Here is a 14,336-nt window from a genome sequence, read left to right as displayed (position 1 = left end):
GTTGCAAATTGCTGACATCTCTGAGCTACGGCAGCGCGTACAGCGAGGTGATTACAAAACTATGTTATTATAAGTATCGAAACTCATTAAAAAAGAATTGTGCAATTCAAACTGAAATCCGTTGCTTAGCATGTGATAACGCATGCTAAGTGGTTTACGTCTAGTTGTCCTGGTTACATAAAATTCGCCCCATGTTATAAAACTTCACGACCCGTCGTTATAGTTAAACATTGTGTCGTTCAATAAAACGCCGTGTCCGTGCTATGTTTCTGGTATATCTACATACTTCTTCCAAGTTTTTTGAACTAATGGCTTGAATTTTTGGGCTTGAGATGTGTAACGAACAGAAATAAGACCTAATATAAGCCTTAAGCTTAGTAAAACATAAAATTATATCAAAAGCAAAAAATTTTTTTTGGCATTGATATTTTATTACATTGAAACAGAAACTTATTTGTTTTTATATATTTTTAGTTCAACTTTAGCTTAGTAGATTAAGTTATTATTTATTTGTTTATTATAGAATTTTACCTAATTATTGGTTACAATGTTTGGCCTTCTACAAATATACCCATCAAAAATTAAATAATGCGTGCAATCCATCATTTGATGTTAAACATTTGGAACTCAATATCTAATGAAATACAGTCTTCATAACATACTCAAATGAATGAGAGATACCGGGTAACCCGAGGCAGTCAATTTTTCATTCTACTTATAGTATATGACTAGCCGCAGGGTAGATGATATAAGATTTTTGCGGCCTAAATTTAAGGACTAACTTTTGACGGCAAAGTAGTTTTGTAAAAAAGGACCCTATCAACGCTTTAAAAAACAATGTTACATCTCAAATCAATGAGTATATACCTACTATGAATGGTAGTTAAATAAGTTTGAAAGTCTCAGAGAATAGTTGTCTTAAATTCAATCTAATATCATTTACAGCTATTACTGGAGTTATTCACATATGCAAATCTTCATAAAAACATGTTTTATGACAGTTAGGACGCATATGAACAGAACAATCAAATTGTCAGTCGTTTAATCGACAAATTAGCAAATGGTTGACGAATCTCGATTCTATTTGCATTTCTTTAATTATTAAAATGTTTAACATGCATTGCTTTGCTAGAAACTGCCACAAGGTTTTTGGGAACATACATGGTCCCATGTATGTTCCCAAAAATTAGGCTTACACAAAACTAGATAAATAGAATTGTCTTTCCATCTCCTGTATCTCGGTCTATTATAGTCAGTCTCATTCAGAGAAGCAATGCAATTGTAATTCTACTTCGCTTGCGTGAAAACGATGGCCTATTAGATCTCGTACAGTTAGTGTTTGACTTTATCAGTTATAGTTTAATTTAAAAATTATATTATTTCAAAACGAATAACTGATATCTTTTAATTTTATGTTATATTATTGATTACAACAATGGCAATTTAATTATAAATAACTTAATAACGTATTAATTTGGTGAAGTCATTATTGTTTTGCAAATAGTGACGAATGTAAATTGTTCGGAAATAATTGTGCATCAACGTTTTATAGAATATATTGCAATACTCATAATATGACCCATAGGATGCCAATGACTAAATGACGGTTAATGAATGAAAATTTGTTACACAATAATAACAACCAATAATTACAAACCAAATAACTTATAGCAGTCGACTAATTCATCAACAAATTAACTTAAAAGATTTACACAAAAAAAAAATTACTAATTATTGTGAATTTTAATAACGAAACGTATAATCTATAATCTATAATATACATAAATGCGAAAGGTCACTCATCACGAAATCTCCGAAACTATAACACCTACAAACTTGAAATTTGGCAGGTAGGCTCCTTATAAAGTGTAGACATCCGCTAAGAATTTTATAGATTTTTATTAATTTTATATATTTTAGATTTAGAATTTTAGAATTTATATTAAACGGATTTTACGAAACTCGATCTTTAAGGGGGTGAAACGGGGGTTCGAAGTTTGCATGAAAGTCCCATGTTTTTGAAGTAAGAGACTTAAAGTTTCACCTTCTCACCATCAATAGAGCATACACTTTGAGCATACTCTATTGATGGTGAGAAGGTGCCCAAATAATGTATCTTTAGAAATAAACTCCCTTTTGGGGTTAAAACGGGGAATGATAGGTTGACTCTTTAATTATAACATCTATAAATATATAAGGCGTAAACATCCGCTGAGAACGGATTTTACGAAACTCGACCCTTAAGGTTTAACCCTTAATGTTCAAAGTTTGTATGAAAGTCCTATATTTTTGAAGTAGGAGACTTGAAATTTAAAATGTATGCTCTATAGATGGTGAAAAGGTGTCCAAATAATGTATCTTTAGAAATCAACTCCTTTTTGGGGTTAAAACGGGGGATCGTAGGTTGACTCACTATTACTATAAAAATTACTAATTATTGTGAATTGTAATAACGAAACGTATAATCTATAATCTATAATATACATAAATGCGAAAGGTCACTCATCACGAAATCTCCGAAACTATAACACCTAAAAACTTGAAATTTGGCAGGTACGTTTTTTATAGGGCGCAGACATTTGCTAAGAACGGATTTTATGAAACTCGACCCTTAAGGGAATAAAACGGGGGTTAGAAATTTGTATGAAAGTCCTATGTTTTTGAAGGAAGGGACTTGAAATTTAAAATGTATACTCTATAGATAGTGAGGAGGTGTCCAAATAATGCATCGTAATCTATATATTTATATAAAAGAGAAAGGTCAGAGTCAGTAGACTCACTCATCACGAGAACTCAAAAACTGCTGGATGGTCCATTCATCCAGGATGGACAAAGATGAAATTTGGCAGGGAGGTAGATTATAATTAGTAGACGTCCGCTAAGAATGGATTTTGCGATATTCCACCGCTAAAGGGGTTTAATTGGGGTTGATAGTTTGTATGAAACATATACAGCAAGGTCGGTTTAAGGCAAAATAACTGCGTTGCAACCCTATGTGTTCAAGAAACATTTATATTGATCATTTATAAGTAGTACAAAAAATATATATTTTCTACAATATCTAAACCTTTACGTTGCTAGGATACTTTTTATTTACCCCTGTCGTCACGGAGTCACGGAGGAGAGTACGTTACGCTATTCCGTGGCATATATAGTTACGTAGAACCATATTAAAAACTAAATTGCATGCAGTATATTTTAGACATATTTACACTACAATACTATATTATTAGTACATTATTTCATACCACAATTCTGACGAATTCAACGAACCATTTTGTTAAACGCGACGCGCGCTTCACGCGGACGTAGTCGCGGGCAATAGTTAGTGTATTATAAAACAAAGTCCTTAAAAGTGTATGTGATCGATTCCCTCAAAATCTACGGAACGGTTTTGCATGCGGCTTCACCAATGAAGAGAGGGCTTCAAGAAGAAAGCTTACGAAACGGATAAGCCGATTATGATTAGAGTTTCACTGGAGGTTTGCCGAGAAAACTTTGTGTCACACTGATTTCAACGTGGGCGAAGCCGCGGGCACAGCTAGTAAAATATAAAAGGTATGTTTAATGAACAAAAATAGCTAAAGAACGAAGTTTTAGCTGCATGGGAGAACCGTGAACGCACTCAGTGTTTACTCGCATTAGGTTGGTTCAGCTTAATATTGCTAGTTCGCAATTACTTGAAAGCTGTGCACGAGACGTGAACTTCCTAGCAAACCACAAACTCGCCACACCTACTAATGTTTCATTTTACAATTACAACTTCTAGAAATGTTTGTAATTCAATTAATGGTCTTAGAGAAATTGACATAGATAGATAGATAACGACGCTTCAATATCAGAACGTCTGGTGAGTTATCTTTAATATTGCCGAAACTACGCAGCGGCTATTCACATATGAAGTTTGATTTGATTTTCTATACCAAAATAATAGGATGTACGATAGTTTAGTACAATTTTGAATGATATTGGATAGCTGCGTTAGTTCAGAAACGAGTACCTATGGTCTGAATAAACTGATTTCATGCTAATTTCAGCTCTATTACGTTTCAATCTCGACCGTCTCGACTACGTTCTATTTGTACTGAATTAAATTTTTGCAATCGAATGGGCGTAATTTGAATATGTCGCTGCTATAAAATTTTCCGATTTAAATTTAAATTATTGTTTTATCGTATCTTTTTCAATCTCTAAATATAATATTACTAATATTTCAAGTTCTATTTTACATTTTATTAATCAGCCCACTGCCACTTCAACTTGCTAATTCTGTGAGCTATGTCGGTTACTTTAGTTCTCTCACGGATAGTTCGCTTCAGCCTGTAATATCCCACTACTGGGCATAGGCCTCTTTCCCCATGTAGGAGAAGGATCAGAGCTTAATCCACCACGCTGCTCCAATGTGGGTTGGCGGATATATTCCCTACTATGAGTAACGATCGCTATCAGGTGTACATGATAACAACCGGGACCGACGGCTTAACGTGCTCTCCGAGGCACGGTGGGGAGACCCACAAGGACTGCACAAACACCCAGACCACGGCAAACACCTCTACGCCCAATACAAATGTTTGTCATGTGCGGGGATCGAACCCGCAACCGCCAGCGCAACGGGTACAATCCATGGCTGTAACCGTTGCGCCAACGCGGTGTCACGGATAGTTAACTTTAATAAAAGTAAAATCAAAAATATTTTAGACACAAACATTTTTTTATTTTTCTTTTGTTATTCTTTGATTAGAAAGTCTGAAATTGTAAAATTCGGTGAACATAGCGTGCTGACTCTGAATGTTGCAAAAAGCTTACCTGTTTTCCACTTCACAATCAACTGACTAATCCAATCGGAAAATCAAAGTTTCCCTTACAAACGTAATTACTATGCACTTAACGATATCATACGCCGATCCCTTGTCACCGTGAACGTGCCAAGTCTACTTGAGCCGACTGGTATTGCAAGAGACGATGGCAGGAGACCGGACGGTATGAGTTTGATTCCATGGAAGATGGGCGGCGTGCTGGTATGGGATGCAACCTGTTCAGACACGCTGGCCCCTTTCCATCTACATGGCCAACAACAGAGCTGGTGCGGCTTGTGAAGCGGCTGAAAAAACAAAAACAGACAAATACAAGGGTCTAGGCTCCGAATATGATTTTGTCCCATTCGGTGTCGAGACCCTTGGTCCGTGGGGTTCTAGCGCTATAAGACTTTTTAAGGAAATAGCAAAAAGGTTATTCGACGTCACAGGAGACCGAAGAGCGGGCAGCTACTTCGGACAAAGAATTAGTCTAGCTATTCAAAGGAACGCTGCCAGTATCTTCGGAACCTTGCCTAAAGAAACTCCTTTTAATAATATTTTTTTGTTATTATATTATGTATATATATATATATATAATGTATATATATATGTATATATATATACTTAAGGTTTTTTAGTTTAATGTAATTTATCTTATTATTACTACTAGCTTTTGATATTGAAAATATTTAAATATTTATAACTAGCTGACCCGGCGAACTTCGTATCGCCTAACACAAACTTTATCGTATGGTATTAAAGTTCAAATTGACTTTTAAGTATTATCACAAATATTTTGTATGGGAGTATAGAAAAGTGTTGTTTTTAGACTTTTTCAAGAAATTTAAATTTTTTTTTTTTTTTTGAATTTTTCTCTCTGTAAGAACCATCCTCGTACTTCAAGGAACATTTTAAAAAAAGAATTAGCGAAATCGGTCCAACCGTTCTCGAGTTTTGCGCTTAGCAACACATTTTGCGATTCATTTTTATATATAAGATTATAACTATAGATATATAACACGAGTCTCAAAGAGGAAAAGTGCCAAATCCTCGTTATATAAATTAAATAGCATTTTTTTTCCAAATAAAAACTGTTAAATTCTTTTAAACTGTAACAATAATTGTAAAAGCAATCAAAGTTGTTATTTTTAGATAGATTACTATGTGTTTCCAGATAATTCTGTATAGAGACTCAGGTTTGATAGAAAGATTTATCGATCTATCATTATGTTATCCAGAACTCCTGAAAAAAAGCTATAAAGTACTAAGTGAGTTAGCGCCCGTTGTGCATAAAGTTTATCTTTCACATAAGTTACGAACAGACATAAACAGCAGAAATTAAAATAGGCCGTTAGGACCTATTTTGATTCAACAAATAAATTACAACTTTGATATTCACAATTGCCAATAGAATTATCCCATAAATATAGTGAAATTCGAGTTTTCTAGTGATTAAATCAAACTTAGTTAATCCGTTTAAGACATAGGGCAAAGACAAACGACAAATAAATAGATCCACATCGTAACTGTACAGGATCTTACTAGGTACTTATTACAATAATTATTCAAAATTTGATACCCTACTCTTTCACAATCTGTTAAAAATTGTTATTTGATTTTGTGCTTCGCTTTTTCTAGATTCAGAAATAAGAAAATCTATAGAAAAGAGATGAAAATCTCTTAGTAGCAACAAATGTCCGCATCAAACTTAATAAATACTTTTCAAACTCTCCTCCTTTAAATAAGACCATTCGCTTAACACTTTGTGAAATTTCTAAACGCAATTTAAAAGTTATATAAAGGTAGCTCCGCTGCGGTATGAATATTTTATTCGTGTGAGCTAACTCGTTCACCAGTAAAAGCCTTTTCATACTGATGGATGAAATTATCTCGTGCCAATAAACAGCGTGTGTAAACAACACAAAAATATTTTCCTGTCATATGAAAAGCAATTTCACGGTTCCGTTCGAAATAACGAATTTCCTTTTCCATATTAAAATATGGCGTACCTGTATCCCTAATGTTAAATTATTTGCAATATTTTATTCCATTTGAAGTATTAAAAATGTATAAAGAGTTAATTATGCAGTAAATAAAAGTATTAAGAGATTTAAGAGATTTTTATTATCTTTGTTATGTTTTTGCTTCAGGGTGGATTAAGCGTATATGAAACCAATTGATTATTCCAGTCTCGCCTTCAGTTAATCAATAAAATCATCGTTTGGTTATGATTTATACATTTTTAGCTCAATGGAAAATAATGATTAAGAACGACTAATGGTTACTCATATGATGTAATAATGTATAGAGCCCGTGGAATACCAATTACGAACAAATAATACGTAGGTATATTTAAAATACTTTGATCTAAACTTAGAAATATCTATCCTATTTATGGTTAAAATTGCCTACAGAATAACTTAATACTCTGTTTAAAATCTATAATCACTCTACTGCCTTCTTCAGCAAGTCTTTCTGTATTGATGCTGCACGGTTATGGAATACTTTACTTTACACATTAGACGTGTAACATCGCATCTCTTAAAAAGAAGATTAAGAAACACTACTTAAGACTTTGAAATTACTATCGTCCACATCATCATTAACAAAATGTAATTTTTGTTACAATAACTCGCCGAGTTAACTTTTTTAACGGACTTCAAAAAAGGAGGAGTTTCTTAGATCAACTGTATTTTTTATGTATGATTACCTCATACCTTTTTACTGCGTGTACCGATTATTGACGATTCTTTTTTTAATCAAAAGCTGGTGCTTGTCTCATTTAAATTTGAATGAGATCCGACAAGTAAATTACGAGTTATCCCTATTAATGTGTATTTAAATAATTATATTTTCGTCTACCAACGATATATTACTTTATCGATATAAATTGCAGCTATTTTTTTTTTGTTTGCCAGCAAAAACAATTGTTTCAGTTTTTAAAGTATTGTAATAAAATATTTTGTAAAATTGTGCGCTTATTAGTTCTTTAAAAGTTATTACATTACAAATAATGTGTGAAGACCGGTATCTCTTAGATAGAGTTTAAAAATTGTCCGCCGAAAAATATAATATAGGATAGTAGAATTAACAATAATTTAGGATATTTTTTGTAATTATTGTTGGTATTTGTGTGTCTATGTTTCTATATTCGAATGTATTCTTTATAAATTTATACATTTATTAGTAGTTTCTGGGGACTATTTTATAAGTTTAATTTTAATCTACAAATCTGTTGAGTTTTTATTATAGGTATGTAAGACCCTCCCATCATCATCCCTGTACGGGTAATTTCACTATCATAGTGGACGAAAAAAATGAAGGCGATAATATTTCGATTAAACTTAGATTAATAATTTATTTAGGTGTTGTATTATCATTTTTTCATATACATTAAGGTATTGAATATTAAAAAAAAATTAAAATGGATAACATGGTCTAAATTATTATTGTCAAAATATTAATTATGATATCAATAGATATTAATTCTTTATATGATAACTAGCTGATCCTGCAAACGTTGTTTTGCCATATATGTTATTAACCCTCTCAATCCCCCCCACCCTCATAACGTAGGGGTAATAAAAAATAGATGTTGGCCGATTCTCAGGCCTACCTGATATGCACACAAAATTTCATAAAAATCGGTCCAGCCGTTTTGGAGGAGTATGGTAACTAACATTGTGACATTCATGATGTTAATTTTATATATAAGACTATAGATTTAACGCGTTTGCACAACGGTCATAGCACTGGCTGTGGCGCTGACCGTTGCAGGCTCAATCCCCGCTCATGGCAAAATTTGTATTGGTAACATTCATATATATAAACATGTTTGCCGTGGTCTGGGCATTTGTGCTTGTGTATTGTGTTTCCGGATTCCCGACACAGGACAAAATCCTAGTGAGGATCGTTGAGTGTGAGGCGTTTATTTAGTTATTTATTTATTAGATGATAATTTATTTATTTATTTATTAAAGTTTGCTAGCAGTTGTTACATTTATGATACATTAAAACATTAATTTATTATTATAGACTACATTTCATATAAAACATTAATATATAAGTGATATGTATGCGTAGTAGTAGCTATATCATTTAACTAAGCTTATACACATAAAAGTCTAAACACTTTGAAAGTTATATTTTTTTATCTAACCATGATACCGCCATTTCATTATTATTTATTTGTATAGGTACTACCAAAAGAAGAGCCAAAAACACTCTTTGTAAAAAAATTGCAACGCCAAATCATGTTATCATTTATTATATTTTACTTCAACGAGGATGTCCTGACAGCATGAACAACTCGTTAGTCCTCTTAGTAATCGCCGTAGGGCAGACCTTTGGGTGCAACGAGCGAGTATTGCGGCCTGTCGAGACCAGACCCTTAGACATCCTTTATAACTTCGTAGCAAATTCAAATATCTATATTAGTTCAGTAGCAAGTAATTACATAAACCTTAGCTGCCGCTGGCTATATTATCTTCAATATAACAGATCCATATTGAGAGTTAAAGCCCGCGATAATACGGATTGTACTGACTTCTTTATTTTTACTTAATCGTAAACCACAACTACATGAGACACATTAAACATATTTTAAGATAGTTTCAGTGTAGTAGTGCTTTAGTGACAGAATGTAATGTTGTTAACAAGTTTTTTTTTATAGATTTTTTACACTACATATTTAATGTTGTATTAAATAAAAAATCTGCATATTTATCTATATAGAGATTGAAATATTAGCATTTTTGTCACCTATTATAATACCAGTAGATATATGCATGTAAAGTAATGTTTTTCAAATTTACACCGTAAATCTAAGCAAAACGTTTGTACCCCTTTTTACGAAAATTGAGTGGACGGAGGAGTATGAAATTTCGCACACTTATAGCTTACATAGAGAAAGAGAGCAGAATGCTAATATTTTTTTAGTATATAAAAAATACATTAAATCATTAAAAAAATCATTATACATACTACCATGTATTTTGACACACACGCATATACACTCTTTTGTTAAATGTTCAAACTTATAATTTATAAGGTCAAATTTCGACCACTAGGCGACCACTTATATGTATAAATATGTCTCAAATTACAAGACACAAATAACATTCATAATATCCCTTTTAGACTTCACTATAATCCACGAGTATATGTACAAATGTAAGTGGTATTATAGTCATGTAAGGACTACTTCAAACGCCGCTGAAATTAGACTAAAACATTCGAATGGTTGACGGCCTCAGCTATCACCTTGTTCAAATAACTAGAAATCAAACGGCTGTAGCGCGATCCGAGTTTCAATTACAATTCCCGCTTTAGCTATAGACAAGTAGCAAAGCGGAATGAACACTGTTTTAATCCTGGAGCTTAAAATTAATTCCCTTTGACGCACTTTGTTGTTAGCTCCTCTTCTGAGCCTTTAATAAAAACCCGATTAAATGTAATACTACTCGCAAAGGAAAAAGGGAAATATTTTGAATCGCTGAATAGAAAAACTTTTGCTAATTCGATATTTAGAAGCAAAGATAAAAAAGCAACTGTTGTGTTATGTGTCTTTGTTTTGTTACTTCTTGTTATTGTTTGTTTCTATTTTATTATTGACTAGCTGACCCGTGCCTACTTCGTTGGGCGGTAATTATTATTTTTGATGGAAATATGTAGTACAGTTTTCATCTCGCTCGCATTTCCCCAACGTAATTTACATATACTATTATTTATCACTGATTTTTTTTGTTCAATAACAATAAAATATAGCCTATATCACTTCTGGACAGTGTTGCTTTCTGTCAGTGAAAGAATTTTCATGATCGGATCACTTTTGCGATGATTACCCCCTACAAACAAACAAAGTTATAAACTTTACCTTTTTATAATATTAGTATAGATAATACTGTGTTCGATTGCGAGTTGTTAATTCGACAATTGAGAACAGAAAAGAGAAGACTGTTTTTACTATCAAGAAGTGAATGAGAACAATTTCAAGTCTTCGTTCCTTCGAAAAATACAAAATACAAAAGAATGATTCTTACGCTTAGTTCAAGACAATAAATGAAATTACTGTTTTCTTTTGATTTTATGATATTTAAATAAATTCCAACAGTTTGTATGAATTAAATAAGAAGAGATAAGAAATCTGAATAGTAGCATATTATATTTTACTATTCAGATTTATTTACGTAAAAGATTAAATTGTCAAATATCCTTAGTGTAATTAATTATTTTGCCTAGTTATACAACATACGACTATACAAAAATTGTTATAAAACTTCCTCTCTCAGAAAGCTTTTTTCTTGAATCATTTTGTTTTTATTTATTACCCAGTATTATGCCTAAATACCATACAATAGTCAAAAAACAAGTTTGGATCACTAAATACTGTCAATGGTAGAGCGGCTTATTACAACAACCCTTTTAACTAAATTTAAATGTTATAGATAGTTTTTAAAATTTTTACTTCTATCATCCTTATTAGTATCTTTTTAGATTACATGTAATCTTATAGCGTTATTTAAATAAGTGGGAAGACGATTGCAATAATTTTTTTCATTTAAGCCCGCGGACTACAATTTCATGGCAAAGACTCTAGATTCATCTTGTATATTACATGGGTCTTGGGGGCCCTTGTATCCGTAGCGCCCGTGGGCCAGATTTCACGGCCAAAGCATCTAGATTTTGAGAAACCAGGTATCGTTTAGTATTTTTAATGGCCCCTGGGAGCCCCCTGTTCCCACAGCGCAATAGGCTTAAGCCCATTACGCCCCTAGGTAGATCCGGCCCTGCGGCTGAACTTATATAGCTAAGCAGCTTACAAGTAAAGCGAGTGCAAATTCAAACTTAACCTCGTATTCACTTTAAGCTTAAAGCTGCATCTTTATTGAAAATGAGCAGATACACTTACAAAGAAAATTATAACATTTCTTGTCTCTTCAAAAAATGTTATTTAATTCGCATATAGGTAAATATACTGTATAGTTACTTAGGAAGTTATCAATTTCATTTCGAATCTAATTTCCGAAAAATGATCAGACATGTTTATGTTAATTTTTGAATAAGGAAATATAAATAAATTCAGTTTCAGTTTTATTTTATTTATTAATTAATCACAACGGATCATCAAAAGACTGCTGTTGCTGACAATTGTAATATACATATTAATTGACACTTATATCTACTGAAAATAAATTTGCAATAGATTAAGAGATATTATGCCAAACGATAGTGATACGTTACTTCTGAATATTATTTTGCGTCTGATACAATTCAATAATATTTACAATCAAATTTATTAAAACAATAACTATGGCTATTATGAGTACGACTATATAAAAATTCTTAAAGTTGGTTTACAAAAAATAAAATTAAAAATATATAGTTCACAAGTTAAAATGTAAAGTGTTGAATGTATATATTAATATATCTAGTCATACTTTAATAATGGTTTATCATTCTAAGTGTTTAATAAATCTTTTTGACTTAAGACCTACGCTTAAATTATCACATTAATAGAACATAATAAATAATATCCACTATAGAACGCTACCACGTAAATAAATTGAGATAATTCTAAATTTTATTGACACAATAGAGTTGTCGTTTTTATGCTTATACATTACCACGTCATTTGTAAGTTGGTAAAGATCATTTCTATAGTAGTCGTTAGAATTTTTAAATAACTACAACTTGTAAAAATTATAATATTACAGGTTGTACTTTATAAAATTTATATTAAATTGTTTGAAAAACTATTACATTACATACACCTTTAATCCTTCATGAAACTTCAAATAGATCAGTTCTTATATATCTCATATGATATCTCTCATATGATCTAATTCTAAATAATCTGTAGTTTAATACGACTTATGTGCTATACTTTGGCGATAAATTTTATAATATTAACCAAAAGAAATGATTATGATAAAAAAATTTGATTGGAAATTTGTTCCCATATTTATACCAATTTAAAATTAATTACGTGAATTTTAAAATTTCGTACATTTATTACGTTTTTATGTATTTTTAGATAATTTTACAATAGCTCAAGAGAGTGAAATATTGAAAATACTAATAAGTACATATTTATAATTAATGGAGCTACCTTATTTCCTTCTGCTGGTAAGTAAGAGCTAGGGGCGGCAGGGGCAGCCGCTTGAGACTTAGTATCTTCAATATTTCCACTCCCTTCACCCTCATCCTCATCATCATCAGGTGGAACTGTTGCTTCATGCTTCAAAGCTTCAGCGCGTGGTGCCAAGTTCGCAGAGGTGCCAATCGATGCTAAACCAATAGTCGTTGATTGAGTCGAGACAGACGCTGTCTGTTTTTCCGTTGCCCCTCTGACTATTGTTATCGCTTCGTACAATTTCGCTGTAGTCACGTTCGCGAAAAAAGAAAATTTAAGAAACGTTTCAGTTAACACATCGCTAGAGTTGGCAGGAAGTTTTGATGAAAAATTGAGCAGCTCATTTCGAAATTGGGGAGCGAACGGCTCGTTGCAGAGGTGGCCGTCGCATGTGCAGGTCATCTCTAGTGCCAAATTCGAATTATAAATTAATGAACAAGGTGCGTCGCTTGCAGATGCGCAGGTTAGAGTAGATGTAAAGTCTGGAAAAGAGCATTTCATCTTTATTAAATAAATAAAAACATGTTATTTATTTTTCAATGTATATATTTTTAGAAACTTTATAATAGTATTGCTGTGTTAAGCACATTGATAAGGCATTAATATTCTCGATATAACTGTCAGAAAATTTCATTTTTATCTCTGTTCCTTCAACTGGTCATCATATTGTGAATAAGGCAATGAACTTCAAGCTCTATAATTTACCATAAAAACCAATAGCATTTATCCTACTTTACAACAACCTCTCGGAATTTATTGGCAGCCATTTCATTTCAGCTTTTATTGGAAAAAGTTTGCGGCATTTTTCCGTTAAGCTCTTCGTGACGTTTTCAATATTTATCTTCATGTATAAAGGACTCAGTTGTGAGAATTAAACTTTCTAAATAATTAAAACTATAAAACTTTCATAATATTTCGTAAAAGTTTTAATTTTGAATTCTATATTTTTGTTCAAAGCCTAAATCGAAGTTATTAAGTGTAATAACTGTATAGTGATACATCTATACATATATGTATATAAAATCGATGAATCATTGACTCATCACGAAATCTTAAAAACCGCTGGACGCATAAAGATGAAATTTTATAGGGAGGTAGTTTAAAGTTAAGTCCGCTATAAACGGATTTTTCGATAGGGCTGGATTAAAGGGTTATAAGGACTCTCACAAGTTTTTACAGACTCTTACATTTTTAATCTGTGAATTTAAAATTTCACAGAGAGGTAGTTAATTGTTAGTAGACGTTTACCAAGAACGGATTTTGCGACAGAGCCGCACTAAAGAGGTGAAAAGGCTCTAAAACATTCTAATAAAATAATAATTTTGTTAGAGTGAGAATAAATAGTTAGTAGGCGTCTACTAAGAAGGAATTTTGAAACAGATCCGCATTAAGGAAGTCTAAGAGCT

The 14,336-nt window shown here is 32.1% G+C and overlaps 1 protein-coding gene across 1 annotated transcript; it reads right to left on the bottom strand.

Moving 5' to 3' along the window:
* Nucleotides 1-11,908: 11,908 nt before the first annotated feature.
* On the bottom strand, nt 11,909-13,431 carry LOC123664284. The gene is made up of 2 exons (XM_045598875.1): nt 12,907-13,431; nt 11,909-11,938 (listed from the first exon to the last, which is right to left on the bottom strand). The coding sequence occupies exons 1-2, from the start codon at nt 13,429-13,431 to the stop codon at nt 11,909-11,911; spliced, it is 555 nt and encodes a 184-aa protein (XP_045454831.1).
* Between the last annotated feature and the right edge of the window lie 905 nt (nt 13,432-14,336).

The sequence above is a fragment of the Melitaea cinxia genome, chromosome 21 (genome assembly GCF_905220565.1).
Source record: "Melitaea cinxia chromosome 21, ilMelCinx1.1, whole genome shotgun sequence".
In the NCBI taxonomy this organism is placed as follows: domain Eukaryota; kingdom Metazoa; phylum Arthropoda; class Insecta; order Lepidoptera; family Nymphalidae; genus Melitaea; species Melitaea cinxia.
The sequence above is the reverse complement of the archived record's forward strand: the minus strand, read 5'-3'. Positions and strand labels throughout refer to the sequence as shown.

What these genes read in the sequence shown, in the direction of transcription:
- LOC123664284 (XM_045598875.1), bottom strand. Translation starts at nt 13,431, where the DNA reads ATGAAATGCTCTTTTCCAGACTTTACATCTACTCTAACCTGCGCATCT. An exon ending in TACCAGCAGAAGGAAATAAG is followed by an intron (nt 11,939 to 12,906) that starts GTAGCTCCATTA and finishes TACAATTGTCAG; the next exon opens with CAACAGCAGTCTTTTGATGA.